We start from the raw sequence: 22,773 nt of genomic DNA, 5'->3' as shown, positions 1-22,773 counted from the left end.
TTTGTATGGTTTCTTTGCATATTTATATATATTTTCATGTACCCACAGTTCCGAAAATACCATGGTCTCGCCTATGACATTGTATTTTGAAAGTCACAACCGGAAACACATTTATGTATTTGGTTTTTAACCTTTCCTTGAAGAGATGCTCGTTCTTCCCAAGTTTTGGAAATGTTTTCCGAAGTTGTGAAGCAACAATGATCGTGGACCTTGTGTACACCTCTTTGAAATGGCGTCCGTAGTTTTCTCTTGAAATATCTACATAATACAAGTAAAAATGTTCTTGTACGCCGGAAACGCTGCTCCAAGGGAATTTTTCCAAGAAAAAGCGGTGGGAATGTTTTCATGGAGGATTTTAACAGTGACAACAACCAGAAATGCAGCCAGCTAGCTAGCGGCTCTCCTTTGGTGAGAGTGGCACACCAATCTACGAATGCTTCCGATAGACTTTATCGGGAAGCGGATCACAATATGGTCATTTCTCTTGAATATCCAAGTGGCCTGTTTGTTTCCACCCCCTGTGTACTTCCGTTGGTGTCGCGATGTAACGTTAACTCGGTGTACCGGTGTGTTGGAGCATCAGTGCTGTTGTAACGGTACCGTTATACCTCAGGATGCATCATGGTACACAACTCCACCATCACAGGAGGTGAGTGACCCAATGGTGGAAATCACAGAGAGATCATTTATTTAGTTGTATCCTTACAACTTATTTTAGCAAATAATATTTTGATTCACATGTCATATCTATGATCAGGCTTTGTTTTTGAGCAGTACCCTTGTTTATGCATAACATATTAAATGTTTTCCATTGTCAGAGGCTCTCCAGGATCCATGTAATGCAACATGAGCCCGGTGGGAAATCATCAGAGCAGACATCTATTAGGATGGATGGTTTGTTCTTATTTTCCTCAAGTCTATGCATCAACAACACAGTAATAACAACACACTAGTGCAACACCAGATCAACAATTGTACATATGAGTCTGTTTACAAAACCCCAATATGTCTATGCATACATAATATTAATTTATTGTCAATTTCAGCCTTTGTAACAAACGCCCTATTTTTCACCTGACAGGTACAATGGAAATCAATGGGCCCATGGCGTTGTCTGCAGAGCGCCGACTCTCCTCCTCAGCATCTGCTGGTCCGTGGGAACACTCTTTCTACACGCCACTTAGCTTCATGTCAAACATCTTGCACCAACGGAACCGCAGAAGCACTCTTACCAGATACAACCCGAGCCTCTCTCTGCCTCAGGTGTGCTTCTAAAAGAGGAGTCTTTGGTCGCTTCAATCACTGTACACACTTTCATGGAGTATGCAGCTGTAGTATGCAATGCACCTTCTCATGTATGTGGTAATTTAACAAAGAATTATGTTGGAAGAAACTAAATATACAGTGTGTTTTATGTTTCTGCAGACTCAGACTGTGGCACCTCCATCCACATTTGGGGTCAAGTTTCACAAGTGTGCACAGGTACATGCGTGAATACAGCCCATTGAATTTATCTGCGTTTCATTTCAACGTATTTTACTGGACCATTTGTTAACATGTTGCAGTCCGTCCAGTGAGTCATACTCTTCCTTCTGCTCAATCAGGTGAAGCTGGATACTGATCCTCCTCAACTGACATTCTTCCTGCTGATTCACAACATGGGTCCATTGGGTGGCACCAACTTGTCTCAGGTGGCTATCCGGGACTCCATTTCTGGAATAGTACCCCTAAAATCTGAAGGCCGTGTGGTGGAAAGAGGCTACCAGACGTTTGCCATTGATTCACTGTCTGGTATGTCTGGCAGTCAATTTGTTGAAGAGATTATTCTGGTTTGAACTTTAAAAATAATTGAATTTGTTCCTCGTTGCATTCGCAATAAATACCATTATACTGATTTTACCTCTTTAGCTGGATCCCAAGTTGTTGTCAACTATACTGCTCACATAAGGAATCATAAGAGTGAAGTCCTCGCCCTTCCAGCTTTCCTCACCTTCTCTAACGCCTCACAGGTTTTGTTTTTCTGCTCTATTTAACTCGAAAAGGAATCTTCCAAATGCTAGTTATCTCACCATGTCAGCATTTTGCAGTACTGAACAGTATTTTTTTTTTCTTGACTCCGCAGAATGATGTCAGTATGTTTGGTCCGTTAACGGCTAATCTAACCCTGAGGGTCAACTCCACCGACAGGGTAAGTTGTGGACGGTTCCTCAACTGGAAACACACTTTCAGCTTCAAGCATTGCATGTTTTGTTCTAGTTTTGTACACAATTTGATGAGAAGTCTGGTGTTTCTGCCCACTGTTTTAGATTCATCCTAACCATGGGGTCCACTTTGCTGGATTTGTTGCCGGGTTCTTTGTTGCGCTGATGCTGCTGTCACTGGGGTTTCTGGCCATGAACCTGATCGGTCTCCGAACCAGGCTGAGCCTTCTTCAACAAAGGGTATCTCAAATCCAATGGGTTTTGTTCAAGTTAAGCTTAATGTTAATGTTAATTACTTGTGGTAGATTTACAGTATTTGTGTATGTTAATGTTATAAAAGTGTTGTTGATGCTTGTTTGTTGAAAGGAAATTTGGTATTTTTGTCCAACCCAACACATCAGTTAACATAACTAATTTAGTCATTTTAAAGAACTGTTTTGTCAAATTTCTGTCAGTATATTTAGCTCGTTCTTTTTTAAATTTGTATTATTTACTTCAGCTGTAACATAAATCACTGTGGGTATATTTCCGTGCTTCAGAGAAACAGAGGTGATTCCGACCCTGAGTATGCAGACTGCAACATGAGTGAGACCGTAAAAGATGAGGCCGCATTTGAAGACAAGATGGTGGACACCATGGTGCTGGAGGATCCCCAGAACATGTACCAGGCTTTGGAGAAGTGAGTAGACGGGTCAAGAACTTCAACAAGCCGTTGTGCCGGTTGTAGCTCGGAAGAAAGACACACCGGCGCTTCATGTTGCTTTCTACCGAGCCACGGTTTTCACAAATATTATTTTTATATTCCATTTGTATAATACATCGCACTAAGAAACCCACAACGCACCGGTTTACCCTGCTTACTCTGTATTTCATCCCTTTAAGCCTTGAAATGTCCACGCTGCTGCATGCCACCAACAACCTGGAGGCCACTCGGATTCAGATCTACAGGGACGTGATGTCCTCCCTGCTGGGCGGCCTGCGTTCCCGGGGCCAGGCCGGTGCCCAGGCCCAGCAGAGGCTCCTTAGCGTGCTCCACGGACAGATGCTGGGCATGGAGGGTCGGCTGAAGGAGGAGCGAGGGGCCCGCATGGCTGCTCTGGCTGGCCACTGTAACCAGGAGACTCGTGAAGATATGGAAGCCGAGCACCGCAGAGAAGCTGCTGAGAAGGCCCAGGCCGAGCTGCTGTGTCAACATGCAGACCAACAGGTAATACAAAGTCATTTCTTTGTTTTTCCCCCCTGGATCTGAGAGTTTATTGCATTCATTACTGTCACGAAACTGTAAACCTCATTGTGTTACTAGGAGCTCCTCCACTGCAGTGTCCTCCTGGAGAAGCTGCACAAGCTGAGCCAGGGTCAGCTCCAGCGCATCCTGTTGGTCAGACACGAGGAAGCCTCAGGGAAGGTCCAGAGGCAGATCATCGAGTGGCGTCGGGTGGAGTTGCACAAGATTTTCTCTGAAGAACTGGAGGAGGCCACCCGGATGGGCGAGCTGGAGAAGAGCACAGCCAAGAGTCTTCAGCACGATTACTTCGCCTGTCAAGTGAGAAACCAAAATGTGCTTTCAAAGTTGTGACACATGTTATGTATGCATCATTTGAGCGTTATTGACACCTGCAAACATGGCCAGCAGGGCATGTAAAACAGCGTTTGTCATTCATATATCTGCTTTCTTCTCTTCTTCAACTTTTCAGCTATCTCTATTTGTGATCATCGGCAAATGAAGCAAACATATGAAAGACGTTCGATGACATGTCCTCCTTTTTTCTGACCAGGATCAGCTGGAGGAGGTGCTGGATGTGGTCCTTGCCAACCAGCGCTACGTGCTCGCTGAACGCCATGCACAGAGGAAGTTCTTGGTGCACAGCCTTCACAGCCTCAACAGCCTGATTTCTGACAGCTTGTCCAGCGCCTCCAGCAGTCTGGACAGCTGCTTCACTCACATCAGGAGGTTGGAGCATATTGTAGTTACCAGTGATAGCATCATGTGATGACCACGATCACACTACACTACACTATAAATGTGGCCAAGTGAACCTGTAGTGCTTATATTTGTGATGTAAAAATATATAATCGAAAATATAGATTTGCAAAAAAACTAAACACATTAGTAAACAGAAAAAATATTTTACATATTATTTATACACAAATAAAAGTATTTTACTGGTATTTTTCATAAAATGTGTACATAATGTGAACATTTGTTAGCAGTTCAACCTTGTAGTCAGCGCTAAGCTCGCATAATATAAGATGAACTCTAGTTGTTTTTTGAACCTGCCGTGCTTTTATCTTTCCACCAGGGGGAGCAGTGTGCCTTCAGAGCAGATAGACCAGCTCCAGGAGAAGGCCCAAAAAGAGCTGGTGATGGTGAGGCAGAGACTGGAGGAGGCTCTGAGCCAAGAGAGGAGAGCCATGCGCTGTGGACTGATTAAGAAGAGGCGGGAGCTCATCTCTGACTTGGTGAGGAGATCATGCATATTTAAGGTTGTATTCCAAACAACTGCATCATATATATATATATATATCTATTTAGAAAACACAGAACCTGTTCATCTCATACCTTAACTATTACACCATCTTTCATCCATCTCCCTGCCTTCTCCAGCTGCGGGTCCACAAACAGAGACAGAAGGATCTGTCGGCTTTTGATTTGGAGGGAAGGAGAGATGTAGCTCAGCACCTGCACTGTTGGCAGAACTTACTGATGGCTCACAGTTTGGAGCTGGCAGAGCTCATCAACAACCTGGATGAGGAGGCTGCTGCAGACATCCGCAAGGTGGCACTCTGAACAGCACAACATCAGGCATCACACATCATGACCGAATCACTGTGACAGATCACTGTGACAGATCCCTTACCTGTTCTTTAGGTGACCATGCGTGTGATTCAGGGTGCCATAGTAGAAATCAAAGCCATCCAGCCATCTGCAACTCAGGCCTTGCTAACGCTCCTGCCTCCAGGGGCGCAACGTGCCCTGCCGCAGGTGGAACCAGAGGCGGGACCCGGACAAGGAGCGAGCACTCTCCTGCAGGGCCAGGAAAGGCTGCACCAGGAAGGCAAGGCAGCCCTACACACCCTCAGCTGCACCAGGGCTGCTCTCAGGGAGGCCATGGAGAGAGAGCTGCAGGAGCAGAGGGAGCTCAGGGCGCACTGCAGAGCTTTCTTCGGGTCAGTGATATAATAGTACTGGTCAGTACTGGTCCTATTAGCCCTGGATGTCCTGGGAGAGGTAGATGTTATTCCACTCCCAGCACAGCCATGTAAAGTCTCATGGTGTGTTCATCCGCCTGCTTTTTCTCTTCCTGTCTCAGTTGTTTGTGTTCGTCCCAGCTGACTCTGTCTGAAGATGATCGGCTGCGGATGAAACTGGAGTTTCAGAAGTGTCTGTCTGTGATGGACCTGTGTCTGGTGCTGCCCCACGCCATCTCCAGAACCAAACTCCACACCGCTCTGGCAGCTTGGAGGAAGGAAAGCGAGCAACAGATGGTGAACAAATAATCACACATTACTTCAGTTGTCCTGTTGTTAAAACCTGTGTGTGGGGAATTAGAACATTTCTAACACACTGCTACACTCATTTTGGTGTAATATGCACGTCGCCATCAACAAGAGCTCATATAGCATCCAACCTATTTGATTGAAAGTGCACGTGGAACACTCTGAAATGCTAATCGCAGGAATGTGTTGGTCCTTTTGCAAGACGTGAGCAAAACCAAATTGTAAAATAAAGCAACTTGTGTTTTTTGCACTTATTATGAACAATGTTTTCAATAAATAAATGATAAGGAAGGGAATACAAAAAGAAGAGCGAGTGATCCAAACCGCACATCATTGAATCCGCGTACTATGAGTGTACACCACCATGGCGGTGGGAAAAGAGCGTAAATCCCCCGTTCTCAACATCCACAGGTATTCCGTATGTTTTATAGTGTGTGCTAAAATGATATACTTCGTGCTAAAAGTTAGCACAGCGATGGTCCTTCCTTGTTTAAATCTGCCCATGATGCAATTACAGTTTAAAGCCCACATGTACGAAACTACAGCAGGATATAATGGTGCATTTCATATTTTCTCTAAAGAAAGGGAGAATGGCGACCGCCGCTGCAGACCACACTGCGATCAGCCCTCAATGGTGTGGCCGCTGGATGAGTGCACATTGTTATTTAGAAATAAAACAGGGCTGCACAGAGTGCTTTCATTTTAATCACATCATAACAGCATTCTTGGAGTCATTTCCCAACCAACGTATGGATATTTTGGTTTTTGCAGACTTGTATGCAATCCAAGGGGAAAGCCAGCGAGGCCAGGCAGAAAGCAGACACATCTGACCTGCTACTTTTCCAGAAAAGGCTCGAAGACGGGATCCAACTCTTTGAGAAGGAGAAGGAGACGGAGAGTGGCATCATGAACAAGGTAAAGCCGTAAAATGACCTTTACCGTAAGTTACTGAAAGGCAGGAAGGGACCACTGTATGAATTGTCTGTCATGTCAAACCCTAAGCTCATTCAGCAGCAGAAGCCATCCCCTTGAAGTGAATCTCTATCTGTGTGTAAAGTTCAATATCTAGATTAGGATCGCTGGTACGAGATGACTGAGATACATCCATCCTAATGTTGGCAGGTGATGGAGGAGATGCGTAGGGAGAGAGAGGATGACCTGCGCTCTCAGGGCGACAGCCTGGCGATGCAGATGGCTACCATCCACTACCAGAAGGCTGAGAGGAGGACCAAAGTCTTGGAGACTTCCAGAGCAATGCTTGCTCTGCACAGCCTGCTCATTCAGCAGCTCAGAGAGAGAAAGAGCCTGGAGAGGCAAGACATGGCACAGAGTATTCACAACCACTGCTTGGTAGGTAAAGCTTTACTCCAAGTTAACCCCCCATGGACATATAATAAGGTGGTTGTTCTCTGAAAAATTCTCATGTCTCCGCTGAGAGTAATACTTTCTCATTAGACCGTGTAGACTTTTATTAGAGTGTCATTCGACTCTTGCCGCAGGGCCTGGAGGAAGCTGAACAACAGCTTCATAAGGAGAGGACAGAGCGATCCAGAGTCGAGTCAAGTCCAGCACAGAGAGGGGACTCTGAGGAGGGAAGTGAAGAGGAGAGACTGCTTCAGCTGCAGCAGGATTGCAGGATGACGTCCATCCTCCAGGAGGCCCTCCACAAGAGTGATCAGATCGCCGCACTGTTGGCCGAGAGGTGAGCCGGTGGTGTTAGCGCCATCTCAGGAGTCATGAGGAATTTTGTTTTTATTGACACAGGCCGTTGAATTTCACAGTGTTGAAACTCTCTGGTGTTTTCAGGTTTCAGGAAATGACTGGCAGCAACCAAGCCATGGAAGATTTAAAAGAGCAAATGGAGCTCAGGAGACTTTATGCAAACTGTGACCAGGTCTGAATTTATAAATAGACCTTTTTTTTCCTTCCAATGTTATATTCAACACAATGTTATATAAATGTCATGGAAAAGTACAGGGACATCTCACTTCTGTGTGCGTGCCAGAGAAAGTAGAGGAAAAGGTGTGTTTAAGGTGGCTCCGTGCCCTGCGTTTCATCTCAGGATCTGGAGTTTGCGTCTCGGCTGTTGAAGCAGACTCGGGCGTCTGCTGAGGTTCTCCTGGAGGCCCTGCGTCTCCTCCTCCCCACCCTGCCTGAAAGCGAACTCCTCTCCATCACTGACGCCCTCTGCCCCAAACAGCTCCTCGTCTCATCATCTGCAGAGCAGGAGCAATCCGGGTAAGAACCAGGTTCAGCATCTCTCTACCGGCAAAAGATACATTTCTAATTTACACAGTGTTGTGTCCTATTAGGTGAACAGGTTTGACTCATGGGAGCTGATAATTATTGTTAGTATTTGTATTTTACTGTATTTTTTCTCTGTTGGACTTTTTAATGAGCCCTGTGCAGCAGAAGGATTACCCCTCATCATACTAAATCTGTCTGGCTCTTCCAACTTGCAAAGCATAGTTTTGAGTCTGGTTGCCAACTAATGTTCAGAAGCCAACAAAACCTTTTGTCACGCACGAGTCTCGTCCATTTTATTTTCCTTTCCCTGCTTGCTTTTTTTTTTTTTTTTTAAAGGAAAAAAGAAAAAATTGAACACATTGAATATAGGGAAAAGCTTTTAGCCCAAAGTACGCAGCCAGAGTCTCAGCGATTCACGTTCTGTGGTTGAAGAAAGTAGTTTTCTGAGTGAAGTCAGTGATTTAATCAAATCTGCGTTCAAACACAGCTGGCTGAAACAAACACATCTCCGAGCATTGTCTGAAATTTAAATACAGTTTGACCACGATTCCACAGGGCTTGTTGGGGGGGGGGGGGGGGGGGGTTATACTCATCATTTCATTTCCTGATACAATGGAACACTCATGTCTGGCCCCCTGCTGAGTTTGAATCACTCTGCTGATGAATAATGTGTCGTGCATGAGGAAAGGAGCTGTCTGGCCAAAAGACAAGGAAATGAAAATGCTCAGTTTGGAACAGTGTGCGAGACATGTGTTTTTCTTTTCTTTTTAAGCTCTTGTTTCTGCTTTTGTTGTTTTGCAGGATAGAGTTTACCCGTTCTTCACAGCAGTTTTAGATCTTACGAACGTAAATTCAAGTGAATAGTATAATATGAAACTCCAAGACGTACTGACTGGATTTTTTTTTATATTTAGAGATTGTTCGATTCGATTCTTGATCAAATCACTTCATCTATCGCCAGGCAGTTGTCTGGAAACAGAAACCTTTACCTTGGTACTCGGTGGACCCACTGACGCAGGGGTTCGGGGAAGTTTAAGAGCGTTTACTGGAGGGCAATAGAGAATGTAGGTGGAGTGGAGACAGCGGGTGCCTATCCGCAGTAGTTGAGACGACAATCTGGCGAAGAGCCGGTGTTGACGCTGAGACGCGGTTGTGTCCGTGAGAGGAACAGAATGAAATGTAGGAGTTGGCACTTGTACGATCTAAACAACTCTATCAAAACACGAAATACATTATCAAAGACAAATACATGTACCTCGTACCTGGCTTGATCAAGCAGCTGTGTTTGAGAGAATGATCCATGTAAGTTACCATTTGTCCCATAAGAACCCAAACCCATTTCTCCCGAAAGGAAAATGATCGGGGACATAAAACAGACACATGGAACACATTTCTGAAAGTGTCTGTGACAACTGTGTCACCGTGGGTTCGTTTGACAGATTCAACTTCAGATTTTTTATTTTTTTTTTGTCTTCCATTCAAATGTCTGGCATGTGTGTCTTGTCACTGTTTTCAACCTTGTCTTGCTAATTTGGACATCAGAGTAACACATCAAAGCTCTAATTATCTCAAGAAAAACATTTGTCCTGTGATGTTCTGTTCCCTCCTGCTCATTGCATCCTTCCTTCATTTGTTCTGGTACAGTATGTTACCTCCGTATTTAATCATGTACTGTACAGTTTCTGTTCACAATGGAGAGATGCTCGAGCTGTGCCACCTGATTTTTAAGCAACTACACTTCTACCTTTTAGTGGCAATCTGGAATATTACTTATCTTAAAGAAAAATAGTCTTGTGTGATCTTGCAGTTGGAATTATCCGTAATTATTAGTCCATATTCATTCGACAAGTCTAACATGATGTACCCTACTAAGAAAGAAATTCAATATTTAATCTTGTATCTTCGTGGAAAAGATCACAAAGCTCTCCCTCTCGTCGAAACCAATGAGAAGTCATTGCAGCGTATCAGATAGCCAGGCATCCCTGACCATTCTTGAATCAAAGCCGATCATTGTCTGCAGAGATCATATCGCAGCTACCAGCTTCATAATCCTTTGATGACTTTTTGACCAGGTGTGCCGGGAGGTCGAACAGACTTCTTCCTGTCAAACTGAGAGAAGACGTGTTGCATAAAAATATGCCAAATATGCCAAGCTGCACTGTGGAAAGAGAGCGGTGAGTTCAACACATTTCTGTTTTTTGCTACTAGCTGCTGCATAAAGATATATATGTATATTATGCCGTAGTCAAGACTCGGCAAGTCCTTTATTGATCTGTAATATGCCTTTTGTCGGTTACATGGGAGGGCCACAGTGACCACATGCATGAGGTAAGCACTTTAACACTCCAGTCCCTCTTAACAACAGCTCCTCTGTCCTCCAAATCTCACAGACTCCAGGAAAAGAGGCAAGGTTTGATGGAAAAACTGCTCCCCAGATCCCGTGTCCTGGCTCCGAGAGATGTTGCACCACTGCTGGTTGAAGAGGAAGCAAAGGAGGGCGGTTTCACTGAAGCACAACGGCCTTTTTATGAAGCTACCGTCACTGAAGACACAGCTACACGGCAGCAAAATGACACTGCAGAAGAAAGGGCTGTGAACATGGTGAATGAAAGATTACACAGCACGGCAGAGGAATACATGATGCCCTCCTGTGCCAGCGCTGCTGCCGGAGACAGGTTGTTTGTGTTCCGGGATCCACCTGAATCATGCGTCAGTGCCGGTGCAAAGAGGAGAAAAAGGAAAAAGAACTTTCTCAATCTGAAGAAAGGCTCAGTGGCTCCAACAAACCTACCTTGAGACTTACAAACATTGTCAAACAAGGTTTTTTTATGATACTTTATCATGATAGTATTATACTCCAAATCAAACCTATATTTTTTTGCTGTGTAGCAAAACAGTTTCTGTGCCTTTCTAAATGTATGTTGCATGTTGGTCATACTGAGGTAGTTGTCTTGAATGGATACATTTTAAATGATGGAGAAAGTCCATTAAAGTTCAGACTTTAGTGAAAATGTTAATGTTTTGGGGAAGGGAACAGACAAAATCCTTTCCTGTAGTATTAGTGTGTACTGCATTAGTATTAAAGAGTATTATTATTCATGTTCAAGACTACAGATATGAGTGTTTGTGGTGTGATGTGAGGATACCTCTAAACTCAAGATGCACAGCGACATTAGAAATGGATCCAAATCTCAAGTTCTTTCATGTGCAACGCTTTAAATGAATTTCGTGAAATCAACAGTGTTATGTTCCCATTGATGAACCTCACGACTACAAATCAAACTCTTGTTTTGACGTGTACAGTGGTTGACCCCCGGCGATAATGAATATCGGCTGATACCGATTATTCAAGAATTTGACATTTAAGAAAATCCAGAAAATTGAGCAAAAGTTGCGACACGTTTGGCTGTGTTACCAGCAAGAGAAGCTCAATCGTCCGTGGTGTTTTGGAGCGTACATGAACAGAGTGTCCCAAACGCTGCGCTCCCACGTCATCGCCCCCCTCCCCCTCCCCTCTCCACTCTCCACTCAAAACGGTTGCCAGTCCTCCTCTTTTACCATTTAAACCCCTGTCGACTGTCCCAGCGGCTGGAAGCGGTCCTGAGCAGCACTGCTATCCGACATGAGGTTGACGGGGCTCGCTGCTCTCGCTGCTCTCGCGTGTTTCTTCAGCTTCGTGCGGCTGTCGGACTGCGCGCCGCTGACCTGCTACTCCAGAGCGCTCGGCCTGAGCAAAGAAGTCATGGTTCTGCTGGACAAAATACACACGTACCATCGCACGGTAAGCGAGTTGACGTTGGTTGCATTGTCACATTGTGCAGACATGCCCGCTGTGTGTGTGCGTCAACTTGTATTTTGACTGGCGCTCTGTGTAACGGTCATGTTTGTTGGGTTGCAGAAAACGTGTGCTGATGTTCTACCCACGATCTTCCTTGATGTGCATGTAAGTTTAAACCAATGGGACAATGCAATGTGTGGATAGAGGTGCTGAGAGGAGTTCCCAGGGAAATTGACCGTTTTCTAGAATATACTGGGACTATATGGCACTGGGTTTGTGGTGCCGAACGCGCCAAAATAACAACAACACAGCCCATCTTGCGAGCAGTTTTCATGTAGGAACTAAAACTAGCAGGCATCTCTATGGCCAATATCTCCCAAACTAGGCAACTCCTACCAAAACTTTGATTGTTAAATAGCACAACAGGTAAGAGCAAAGGGAGTTAATTTAATACAAAATCAATAAGTTGACAAAATCCCAATTAGATAAGAGCTGTAGCTTTCATTCTCACCGTGCTCAGGAAACCAATCAATGCAAATGTGTACTGTGAGAGAAAATCAGATCTGATATGAATTCATGACCTGTTATTTGAGTGCTCTAGACTCCAAAAAGTGTAAATACTTTTAAAAAAACAGTTTTTATGACATCTTAAAAGAGCCATTTTATCTTTCTAGAACTCATGCGTCACAACCAAGCTCCGTGACTTTCTCTACGTGGTGCTGAACCATCCGGACCAGTACTGCAGAGAGCGTCCCAGAATGGTGCTGCTGAAACGTAAAATCCAGAACCTGTACACCATCATCACCACAGTCTGTTATCGGGTAAGAGCATCTAAAACACCTGCAGTGTTTTTGACCTCAACATCGTTGTTTCCAGGATCCAGTTTGTTGACCGCATGTCTGTGCTTCGTTGGCAGGACCTGGTGTTTTTCACAGACGACTGTGAGGCGATTGACACCGGACACGTTAGGCCTCACTATTCGGAGGACAGGCTTCAGCTCCTGCAAGAGGAGAGATGAGCAGCGCACAAAGCAGATGACGGCCCCACATCGGCCCGTTACATTCATACAAACACGTCAGCAATACGTAGAATGGTAACGTCATGTACACACCACAGCCTGCACTGTATTAGATGCATCACAAACGACACACAGAGCGCCGCTTCATGTTGTACCTAGACTCATGTCAGTGGACGTGTGTGGCCACATTCCAGCAAAGGAGTGCAGAACTTTCCACAGGAAATTTGCTGAATGCCAACCATGCCGATGGAAACTTTGGAATAATAAAGCAATAAGAGATGCTCGTGAGCTGGGCTTAGCCGCTGCTTACTTACCAGGGCAATCAAAGGTGCATGTGTCATTAGGAGAAATATTTTCTTACTTCGATTTTAGATCAAAAAAGTTACGACCGTGCTGGTGTGTGTGTGTGTGCTGAAGCTGAACTAAATAAATATTCTCTTGGCTCTCAACGAAAAAATGGTTATAAAACAGACCAAGCCCTCACTGTTTTAGACATATTAGACACATGTTTTTATGTGCATACATTATGTCTCACAGTATGTAATAAAACGTCTCTGTATGTATCCGCTTTTACTTTCTTTATTCTCTAAAGTACTTTCCTAAATGTCTGCCAGTTGATTCTGGGAAACACAAACTCGTGAGTCAAAACTGGCCCATGTCTCAATCAGCATGATGTCCTTTTTATTTTTTTACATGGAGGAGGTCGTGTTCTCTCTGACTGATGCGCTGGTTTCCACTCAGCATGTTACAATTACTGATGTATTTCAATTTTATTGAGACAACATGAAGTTTTGTCACCACTGCACTGAATTACAGTTGCATTTCAAGTACAAAAGCACTATTCCTCTGCAACGCAAAACAAACGGGTTCTTGTGTTTTGAAAATGTGGTTGAACTGTAAGTGAAGCGATGTGGTTTTTACACAAACCACAGTCCTCACTCTCACAAATAGGGATGCAGTTTCCATGTTGGGTTTGGGAACAAGGCTTCCTCTCTGATTTCATGTATGGCCTCTGCTGCCCTCTGTGGGCCAGACTGTGATCTACATGCAGAAGGACAGTTGCGTAAAGTGTATTTTATACACGTATCCAAAGTATTCTGTGTTTTGGGTTAGGGCCATTTATCCCTTAAATATATGCTCTTCTCCAACACAGTTCAAGACATTTCATCATATATGTGCTGCATTTTGCTCAACCCTGGATTTAATTCATGCTTTAAATACATCTGGTTGAATGAGTTCATGATGTCAGAGTTACATGGTTCAGTAGACTAAAACTAACCAGAGTTGATTTCAATCATTCAATTCCCGTGTTTGTGAATAATTTGTCTTTTGAATTTACCTTTCCCACAACATACATGGATTCTTGATATAATTGCATGTCTACGCAAACAAGCATTGACCCCCATTAATCCCACCTTGCATATTTGCATGTTCTGTTGAAGCATCTGTCCCATGTAGGGATCAGGCCCATCAGATACGTATCTAGGCTGAGGCAGGGTTCCCATGCGATGGTCATCCAGTTACTGTTGGAAATACTGCAGGTTTATCCACCGAAGGACTTTGTCAGTGCCTTCATCTGTCACAAGGTGGTGCTGGTTGTTGTAGTTTCGTCCTGCCACATCAGATGAGGATGGTTTTCCATCATTTTATGCTGCTGAATTTAGACTATACTCTCTCTGTGTGTGTGTGTGTTTGTTTCAGCGACAATAATAACGTTATTTCCAGATGTAAATTTATGTCAGCGATGCAGCGCTGAAATCTGGTAAAACAGAGTAAAATCTGCAGCCTTTAAGTTGAAAAGGTACAAACTATTTCCTGCTGTGATGAAAACTAAACATCAATGTTTCAGTCAAAGGACAAAACGAAATGTTACATTAATAAGCAAGGACACATGGATTCACAAAGATTTTTAAACATGTTATAATGCCGCAGAATTTTAATCCACAAACTGTGTGCAAAAATCCACATTATTTTCTTTCATTAAGGCAAAACAAGAACAAAACCACAGGCGGCGAGGTAACTTAACAATTTAATGCTGTGACACTGCACCAAAAATGCTTAATGCCGCACAATAAAAAAAAAAAAAAACTGAGCCAAAGGGTGAAGGTAATCATTCTCTGCCTTGTTGCAGTAAATGACCTTGTAAAGGACGGATCAAAACCCTATTTATAATAAAGCATAGGCGATGTAGTTTGTGATGCAGTTTTGTTTATGGGGGTTTTCAGGCAATTTTCCATCACAATTAGCACTTTTATTGCATCTTAAAAGAAATGTTGCCTCATTAGTCCACATAAGAAATGTTTCCCCTCTTAATTTCCAATAGATGATTGGCGCACTCTCCACACCATTGTAATTATGCTGCACAGTACATTTGGTTGGTATTTAAAACTCTCACATATTTAGACCAAAGCTTCTCCTGCTGTCAACTAAACAACTGTTCCATTGACTTGCACACTGAAGTATTCAATGAATGGTTCCCGGAGGACTTCTGATAGCAGAGGGAGGAGAATACAGTTCATCAAGCTGAATATAAACAGATGTAATCGATCATTGTGAGATTACTCGGTGGTACTCAGTGGTTAATAACTGCAGCCGAAGGTGTTAGTGCCAAAGTGTGATTATGTCTTATAGGTCAACCAAAATAAACTCCCAGTGCAAGTCGTCCAATACACCACTGCCCTCTACTGGACACAGTAAGTACACTTCATTGATGAGTCAGTGTAAACTATAGGCTCTGCTATAGGAAGCAGTAGTCCCATCATTGCGAAATAATTCAAGCTGATGAACAGATTTAGTGCAGCTATAAATGGTATAAGCCATGTGTTTTGTTATTTCATGTTGAGATATTCGCCCATATCAGCATGTTTAGGTTGGTTGGGTTCACGGGAAATAAAATGTCCAACTCAATAATGTATTTCTTGCCTTTTGTCTTGACTTTTACTGTATGATAGTCTGACTTCACGGTGACAGTATTGCATTTAATTTATTTTTTCCAATATGTCATTTCTATAATATTTATTTAAATAGTTTACAAACATCATACATCAGGTTTTCTGCAGGAGACGTTTTAGGTCATTTTGGTAAAAACAGCGAGAAATTGGTGGTGATGGCTATCTTTGCGAGCTGAACATTGATTAATAACATTCTTGCTGCATTGTTCATAGAATATACAGCACGTGGCTCTGATGGACTGAGGGCTCCAACCTATATTTGTCTTTACACAGTGAGGACGTGTCCTGCGCTTTCAGGTTTTTCTGCCTATTAATCTATAGTAGGCAATTCATATTTATATATATTTATAATTGTATTTATTTTGTACACGTTTTAACTGAGGACATTTTCTCAATAAGCAGACAAGTACATTTTAAGAAATGAAGCTACTGACGGTGAAATTACATTCACATTCTCACAGGGCCCCGCTATTTAGAGGTTTTTCCAAGCATATCGTTTTAATTCATTTCTTTGCCACGAATATTTTAAAATCAATTAGTATTACTCTGGTTTATTCGCTCACTGTTCACAAATGCCTGAAAAAAGCTGAATAAAAGGCCCCGAGCCAAAGTGTAGGCCTACAATATCATTATAATACATGTTCACGTTTTAGGCTTGGTGCGTTTGAAAATGATTTTATTTGGGTCGATTTTCGGTGTTTAGTGAGGTAATATTTGCAATTTCATACTTTATGAAACGAAAGAGCATCTCTATGTTACTCCGACTCTGAACAGAAGGTGGAGGTGTGGTGTCTGAAAGAAGCACAAAGCTTGAACATGTATCCTGACTTGAATCAAGTGTAAGGTCAATTTCACCCGCATTTCAAATGGATATAATGGACGTGTTTAGTGTTTTGAACATGTATACATCCTTTTATAAAAGGTTATCCTCATTGCCAAGACAACATGTGTCTAATATTTGTGAATGAAATGATGGTAGCCAACCTGACTAACCTTTGCAACTGGCAGTACAGGTCATCATCAATATCAACAGGCTGTGATCTATTTCAGTAAAAGTCTAATTAAATGTGCAGACATTTTATTGCTTGTAGGGTCATTTATGCTTAAAAAAAGGTTCTTTGTGAAAAGCCAAATGACGTTCATATTCTAACGGTAACTTTCTTTAAATAACTCACGTGTCAAATCATTGTATTAGGGCTATAGTAAAAACAAAAAGCTACTTTAGGTGGAATAAAGCTTCATTAATGGTCAAGTTAAATTGGTATATGTTGGTTAATATATATTTGGCCAGATTATCCAGATTTCTGTCTGGTTAAATATTCTGCAATAAAAGTGTTTCTTAAGACTATTTGTTCAAGAATAAACAGGAATAAACCTTTGCTGCATACTTTCTTTAATCATTTATATGAATTCATCTTAGAATCCTCGACATGTCTTGGAGGAAAAAACGACAAAGGTGAAGGTCTATGAAACACCCACTCGGTCCTGTGCTTTTATAATCATTTATCTCAGCTGTAGGCGACTTCTAATAACCCATTTTCCCTTTTGTTGGGGATCAAGAGGTTTAACTGCAGAGTCAAATAGCGTCCTGTGATCTTTTGGATGATATAAACAAGTGAGTTTTGTTTTCTGCTGGGCTCCTGGCAAGATTGAGCGCCGGGGACAAAAGAATGAAAGAGTTGAAAGAATGGACGGATCCCCTTTGGCTCTTTTGTGTCAAGTTTCTCTTCTTTTCAGATAGAGCGTCCATCCGTGTGATTTAAACCTATTGTCAGGGATTCATGTATCAATTCATGTCTCGTGGGTATAATGGAGGGTAGATGGTGAGAGGAAAATATAATTAAAGATAAATAAAACAAAATCCACCAACAAGTAATGTAAACAGATCAGAAAACACAGAGTTGAAATTCATTTTATAGGCTACAACAAGTGTGTGAGTAGAAGTGTGTGTGAGTAAGTGTGTGCGTGTGTATGTGTGTGTATTAGAATAAATCAGTTTAGGACAGCAGCTTGGGAAATCGCAGCGCAAAGAGGAGAAGTGTTGCCCGTCCCAGTCCCCCGTTGACATTTTAGGAATGATAAAAGTTCCGCCTTGCCTGGAGCTACAGCCTCGCTGGAGCCGGCCTCCGTCTGCGGCAGATTGCCTTTGCTCATTACAGCAATTATTTTACTGCAATTTAACCCCTGCCTGAATGGCATGAGAACTCAACAGAAAGCCTTTAAAAGCGCTTTGGAGTGGTCTGTCATTTTCTCCCTATATCGGATCCCTGTTTTGTCATTGAAGTCTTCCTGATGGCAGAAAATGAGAGATCTTCTGAAGGATGAAATATTTGCTTTATGTGCGCAAGTAAGGTAATATGTTTGTACACATGGGCTCTAACACCCTGTCTTCTCCATAATGGGATGTCACCTGGCTCCGTTTACACCCTAAACACTCCATAATGGAACTCTAGTGGATAGTTTACAAGCAATTTAACCCAGAGAAGCAATCTCCAGTATTTATCGGTGTGTTCTGAAGTACGCACAACTCCCCCCCACATCGCCACCCCCTAAATTCTTCTGGCGCCAACAACATCTAGGTTCGTTGTCTCAAAGCAATAGGCAACAGCTGTAGCATTACGTTCCTCCAAATGATATGTTACCAGGTTAAATGCACGCTGCACACCAGCACTGCATGTGTTTGGACTGAAGAAATGTGGACATTATATTGTCAATGTTGTTGTGGCGTGGGTCACAGAAAGCCTTCAGACTCCTCGATGGCATTCCTTAAAGCATAATGTGATATAAATGCTGACCAATTTAGCGATTTTCTATTTTAACACGCTGTTACAGGCCTGATGATAGTTATCACTTCAGCTTTTGCCCATGGCTTTGTCTCAAGATGCTACATCCAACAAGTTACACAACAGGCACACACTTCCTCGTAAAAACAGGTACAGAATTATTGTAAAATACTCAGTGTTACCTGAAGTTCTCATTCAAAATGTGAACATGTCATTTAAAGGGATAGTTTCTCCTGCTGCTTTGTAAAAAAATAGTTGTAAAATGAAAGTCTCCAGGCACCATGCAAGTCAAAACGAACAACTGCTGAATGAAAAAGAATAAACAATTTATTGTTAAGTTATGTCACAAATATATTCACAATAAAAATGAGGATATTCTTCAAATATACATTATTTTACAGTACACATATCCCTTTCGAAGGGAATCATTCCAACAACAGACAGTGCTGTTATAAAAACAAATGCGGTGGTTCTCCAAATTCACAAAGAGCATTCATTGACACTGGATTCAGTAACCCACAAGTTACCCATAATGCAAAAAAATTAGTTTTTTGCAGTGCACTGATGCGATGACAGCCCAACATAAGTGTGTTGGTGCAAAATGTGAAGCTGCGAAATAGTTTCTGCCTCACGTAGAAGCTGGTTTACGAACCTTTTTACCTGACTGATGAAGGTTAAAGGGAAACTATCTTTGACACGCACTCAGTCTGGTCCCCTTGAGTCTATTCAGGATACTAAATTGTTTTCCACCACTGCACCGCAAAAATGTCCACTTCAAAGTCATTAAGTCTCACGGTCAGATTATTCTATGAAATAACATTTCTCTCAATACGTTCTTGATTGGCTTCATAATTTAGTCGACATTTAATTAAGACTCAAGAATAAATGACTATAAAGTTGGATTATTTCGCAGTGTGTGAACTTACTGGCGAGGTGAAGAGAAGTGGATAAACTTCAAGGTCCTCAGAAGGGGGTCTATTTGGAGGCTCTGGCCCCCCTGTCAAGGTGTGACGGTGAGCTCTGTGCCAGCATGCCTCTTCATTTAGTATGTAGTGTCGCCTCACCTGTCCGAAGGGCCCCCCTCGCTCGGGGCCCTCAGAAAGTAGTCTAAACCCCCTTGTGTCCCACTGCGCGTGCCCCTCGTCCTTACGTCCCTCAAGCAAGGTGGTACATGCTGTATCCGACGTGAGCGGCGTACAGTCCCATGGGGGAAACCGGCAGCGAGTGCCTATGGAACGGGTGCGACCCATATGACGCGGGGACGTGCGCACCGAGAGGAAAGGAAATCCCGAAAGCTGGAGGCAGCATAGGCTTAGCTGCCATTTTCAGTTTTTCAAGTTCTGCCTCCTGCAGCCGCTTGGCTTTGGCTCTTCTGTTCTGAAACCAGATTTTGACCTGGGTCTCCGTCAAGTTGAGAGAGCTGGAGAACTCTGCGCGCTCGGCGATAGAAAGGTACTGCTTCTGGCGGAACTTCCTCTCCAGGGCCAGCAGCTGGGAGGTCGTGAAAGGGGTCCGGGGCTTTCTGTTCGTCTTGTGTTTTCGCAGAGGACAGGCAGGAGGACTCAACCTTCCTGTAGGCGAACAAAACACTTTAATTGAAAACACTGGTTTGCAATGCAGTGCCAAATCCAAACAAGACAAATACACTGAATCGAGTTATCATATTATAAAAGCACGTCGACGAAGAAATAAATCACATTAAAGTCCAAACTGGAGTATAACATTGCACAGATTTTGTAATTTTAAATAACTTTTATTTCGGACACCAAACTTACGTGGAGGTGTTGGAGAAAAACGAGGACTATGTAGCCATGAAGTCCTCTCGTTACTGTCCGGGCTCTCGGGTTTAATCAACACGTCGTCTGGCATGTTCATGATGTCGCCCACTGAAAACGAGGAGCTCATGGATAAAACAGGAACTGAGGTATCCAGACTACCGAAAGAACCCATCCTTACGCCTTTTACCAGCGCATGGGACGTCCCGGGAACGGACGGGGCACCGGGGGATACCGCCTCTCTGCTGGGTTTCCTGTCAGCCATCAGTGCCTCGACGCTGAACGGCAAAATAGCAACTTTGGGCTTCACGGGCTCCTCTGCGGGGCTCAGACTGGTATGCATCTCGCCTCTGCTGACGAGAACCGAGCGGGGAGGAAGGTCTTCAATTTTAAAACCAGCGGTCAAAGCTGACATGGCGATCGATGGGGCCATACAGGTCCGACCGGCACGGGTGAGGTGACGAGTTGGCTCTCGTGAGTGCAGCAGAGAGGGTTACACAAAGTTATTGCGGTGCGCCCTAAGGTGACGGTATCCTCATGTTTATGTGACCGAATTGGAGTGCAGGCTATAATAAGGCAGGCTTGGGGAGAGAGTCAGCCAATCAGGACCGAGATGGGCTGGTCCTGCATGGACAAAAAAAAATCTGAGTGGGGAAGTTAACAAGTTACTTTTTTTTTTTTTTTTAAACAAGCAACTTCAAATAAACATAAACACAACAAACTCTAAATGGGCCATGTTTCATCAAGACTCAATCCAACAAAAATGATGTTATAGGACCCTATCCCACCAAGTTATTGACATGTTATAGCACCGTTGTGCATTATTTATTATTACTCATGTCTATTCCATCTTTGATAACTTCTCTGTCCCAAACATTTTGACCTGCTTTCATCACATCCACCCGATGTGATGATTGGTTTTGGCCATGTGCTAAAACTGCTGGAGAGAGTCTTAAATGTTGCACAACAGTTTACTGCTCCCCCTTTATGTGATGAACCTCTTGCAGCGCGCTGTTTGTGGATGGCTGCGGGGCTCTAATCAGATTGAAACACACAGGCCTTCGCAGTCATTTAGGGATAATTATCGGGCTTGGGGGAGGGATCACCAGGATTTTCCCCCTTTGACTACATCCATTAAAGTCAAAAATGATGTGGAGTCGGGGGCAAGGGGGAGGAGGCAGCGTGGAGCCAAGGAGAGATTTAACCCAGGACTGTCATTGATTTACCTTGCTGTACCTTCTCATTATCTGCAGTCAGGGTCTTTTTATTGCCATATAGCTTGCAGGGAATATAGCTACCACATATATATATATATATATATATATATATATATATATATATATATATATATATATATATATATATATATATATATATATATATATATATATATATATATATATATATATATATATATATATATATATATATATATATATATATCATGTAGCATTGAGAAGTATTGCGTAAAGTTTGAGGTCATGTTAAAAAATGTTGCAGCTTAAAATTTGAAATTTACAAATCTTAAAGTAAAATCTTAGAGTAAAGACGTGAAAATAGATCACCTTTATTTTGTTTGCTGCCGAGTCAGTTCTTGGGAAAGCGTCTGCGTCGCTAATTGCCAAGCATAAACAATCTGTCACGATTTGTCAGTCACCCTAATGGGCAGACAAGTTATGTTGTTTTTAGGCGCCAGCAGTGCCCGGATCAAAGCGCTCGGCTCGAGGGAAACTATTGAAAAAGTTCAACCCGCACCGAGAGCGCGGCACCGCCTCCTCCTCTACCCGCCCTAGCCCAGGGACACTCGAGCCATTCAGCCGGAAAAATTAGCTTTTTCTCAGCCGATCGCACGCCATTTCCATCCATTCAAATGAGCGCTCGAGTCGGCGTAATAGTAGGCTCCTCTGAAGAAAAAGGTCAGCGCCCACTAGTTACTCCCAGAGAGTTTCTTACTGAAAAGGATTCCTCGGTGCAAGTGCTTCCCAAGATACACATTAGAACCGCAGATCCCCGTCCGAGGAGGCGTTTGTTGTTACTTTGTGCGGGAGCATGCGAGGCGTTAAATACAGTGGGGATTGTGAGACCTCAAACCAATCATCCTCATAATCTATCTGTCCCTGTGCCATAACTTCACCAAGGGACATTTTAAAAAAGCCTCTCCAGGACCACATGAGTACCACCGACCTCAGCCCCATTCAGTTTGAACTTGTTGTGGTGCACTCTAGTCGTGGTTGAAATGGCTTCCTTCACTTGAACATTGCAATTAGCATTCAAGGTGACACAGGGCTTCTGTTTTGCATGCACGAGCGATAAAGACGACACGATAAGGTAAATCATTTGCTATTCGGTCTTTTAGTGTGGTGATTTTAGGGGAAGTGGAATAAAATTAAAAATAAATGGGTATTTGAATAGTTATTGTTTTAATCACTGGTACAAATAATGTTACAATTATTAGAACATATTTATTGAACAACAGAGTAAGATCCGGTTGCCACATTGATATTTAAATTGCAGCCACAGGT

At 43.1% G+C, this 22,773-nt stretch overlaps 3 protein-coding genes across 4 annotated transcripts; 2 read left to right on the top strand and 1 right to left on the bottom strand.

Moving 5' to 3' along the window:
• Positions 1-208: 208 nt before the first annotated feature.
• Positions 209-11,047, top strand: LOC306775712 (limbin-like). 2 transcript variants are annotated; one of them, XM_079266196.1, is made up of 23 exons: positions 494-649; positions 821-894; positions 1,082-1,263; positions 1,426-1,482; positions 1,605-1,791; positions 1,909-2,009; positions 2,123-2,188; positions 2,307-2,441; positions 2,741-2,880; positions 3,084-3,408; positions 3,505-3,744; positions 3,977-4,152; positions 4,502-4,661; positions 4,807-4,977; positions 5,071-5,369; positions 5,513-5,687; positions 6,471-6,614; positions 6,822-7,049; positions 7,199-7,401; positions 7,506-7,593; positions 7,762-7,937; positions 10,019-10,120; positions 10,337-11,047. In XM_079266196.1, the coding sequence occupies exons 1-23, from the start codon at positions 615-617 to the stop codon at positions 10,740-10,742; spliced, it is 3,870 nt and encodes a 1,289-aa protein (XP_079122322.1). In that variant the 5' UTR covers positions 494-614; the 3' UTR covers positions 10,743-11,047. The 2 variants fall into 2 exon arrangements, with proteins under 2 accessions (XP_079122323.1, XP_079122322.1); XM_079266197.1 differs by lacking the exons at positions 7,506-7,593; positions 7,762-7,937; positions 10,019-10,120; positions 10,337-11,047 and having other exon boundaries at positions 209-649; positions 819-894; positions 6,822-7,326.
• A 463-nt stretch (positions 11,048-11,510) lies between these two features.
• cytl1 (cytokine like 1) lies at positions 11,511-13,289 on the top strand. The gene is made up of 4 exons (XM_079266515.1): positions 11,511-11,727; positions 11,845-11,889; positions 12,399-12,545; positions 12,641-13,289. The coding sequence occupies exons 1-4, from the start codon at positions 11,569-11,571 to the stop codon at positions 12,740-12,742; spliced, it is 453 nt and encodes a 150-aa protein (XP_079122641.1). The 5' UTR covers positions 11,511-11,568; the 3' UTR covers positions 12,743-13,289.
• A 5,496-nt stretch (positions 13,290-18,785) lies between these two features.
• Positions 18,786-20,773, bottom strand: msx1a (muscle segment homeobox 1a). The gene is made up of 2 exons (XM_079266347.1): positions 20,252-20,773; positions 18,786-20,047 (listed from the first exon to the last, which is right to left on the bottom strand). Exons 1-2 carry the CDS (start codon positions 20,682-20,684, stop codon positions 19,632-19,634), a joined length of 849 nt encoding a protein of 282 aa, XP_079122473.1. The 5' UTR covers positions 20,685-20,773; the 3' UTR covers positions 18,786-19,631.
• Between the last annotated feature and the right edge of the window lie 2,000 nt (positions 20,774-22,773).

Source organism: Melanostigma gelatinosum, assembly GCF_949748355.1.
Source record: "Melanostigma gelatinosum genome assembly, chromosome: 3".
Lineage (NCBI taxonomy): Eukaryota > Metazoa > Chordata > Actinopteri > Perciformes > Zoarcidae > Melanostigma > Melanostigma gelatinosum.
This window is presented reverse-complemented; position numbering and strand designations above follow the sequence as displayed.

Coding starts and splice junctions, on each gene's coding strand:
- LOC306775712 (XM_079266196.1), top strand. CDS start 615: ATGCATCATGGTACACAACTCCACCATCACAGGAG. Junction 1,483..1,604: donor AGTTTCACAAGTGTGCACAG/GTACATGCGTGA, acceptor CTGCTCAATCAG/GTGAAGCTGGATACTGATCC. Junction 5,370..5,512: donor CACTGCAGAGCTTTCTTCGG/GTCAGTGATATA, acceptor TTCCTGTCTCAG/TTGTTTGTGTTCGTCCCAGC.
- msx1a (XM_079266347.1), bottom strand. CDS start 20,684: ATGGCCCCATCGATCGCCATGTCAGCTTTGACCGCTGGTTTTAAAATT. Junction 20,048..20,251: donor TTTTTCTCCAACACCTCCAC/GTAAGTTTGGTG, acceptor GTTCGCCTACAG/GAAGGTTGAGTCCTCCTGCC.
- cytl1 (XM_079266515.1), top strand. CDS start 11,569: ATGAGGTTGACGGGGCTCGCTGCTCTCGCTGCTCTCGCGTGTTTCTTC. Junction 11,728..11,844: donor TACACACGTACCATCGCACG/GTAAGCGAGTTG, acceptor GTTGGGTTGCAG/AAAACGTGTGCTGATGTTCT. Junction 11,890..12,398: donor CGATCTTCCTTGATGTGCAT/GTAAGTTTAAAC, acceptor TTATCTTTCTAG/AACTCATGCGTCACAACCAA.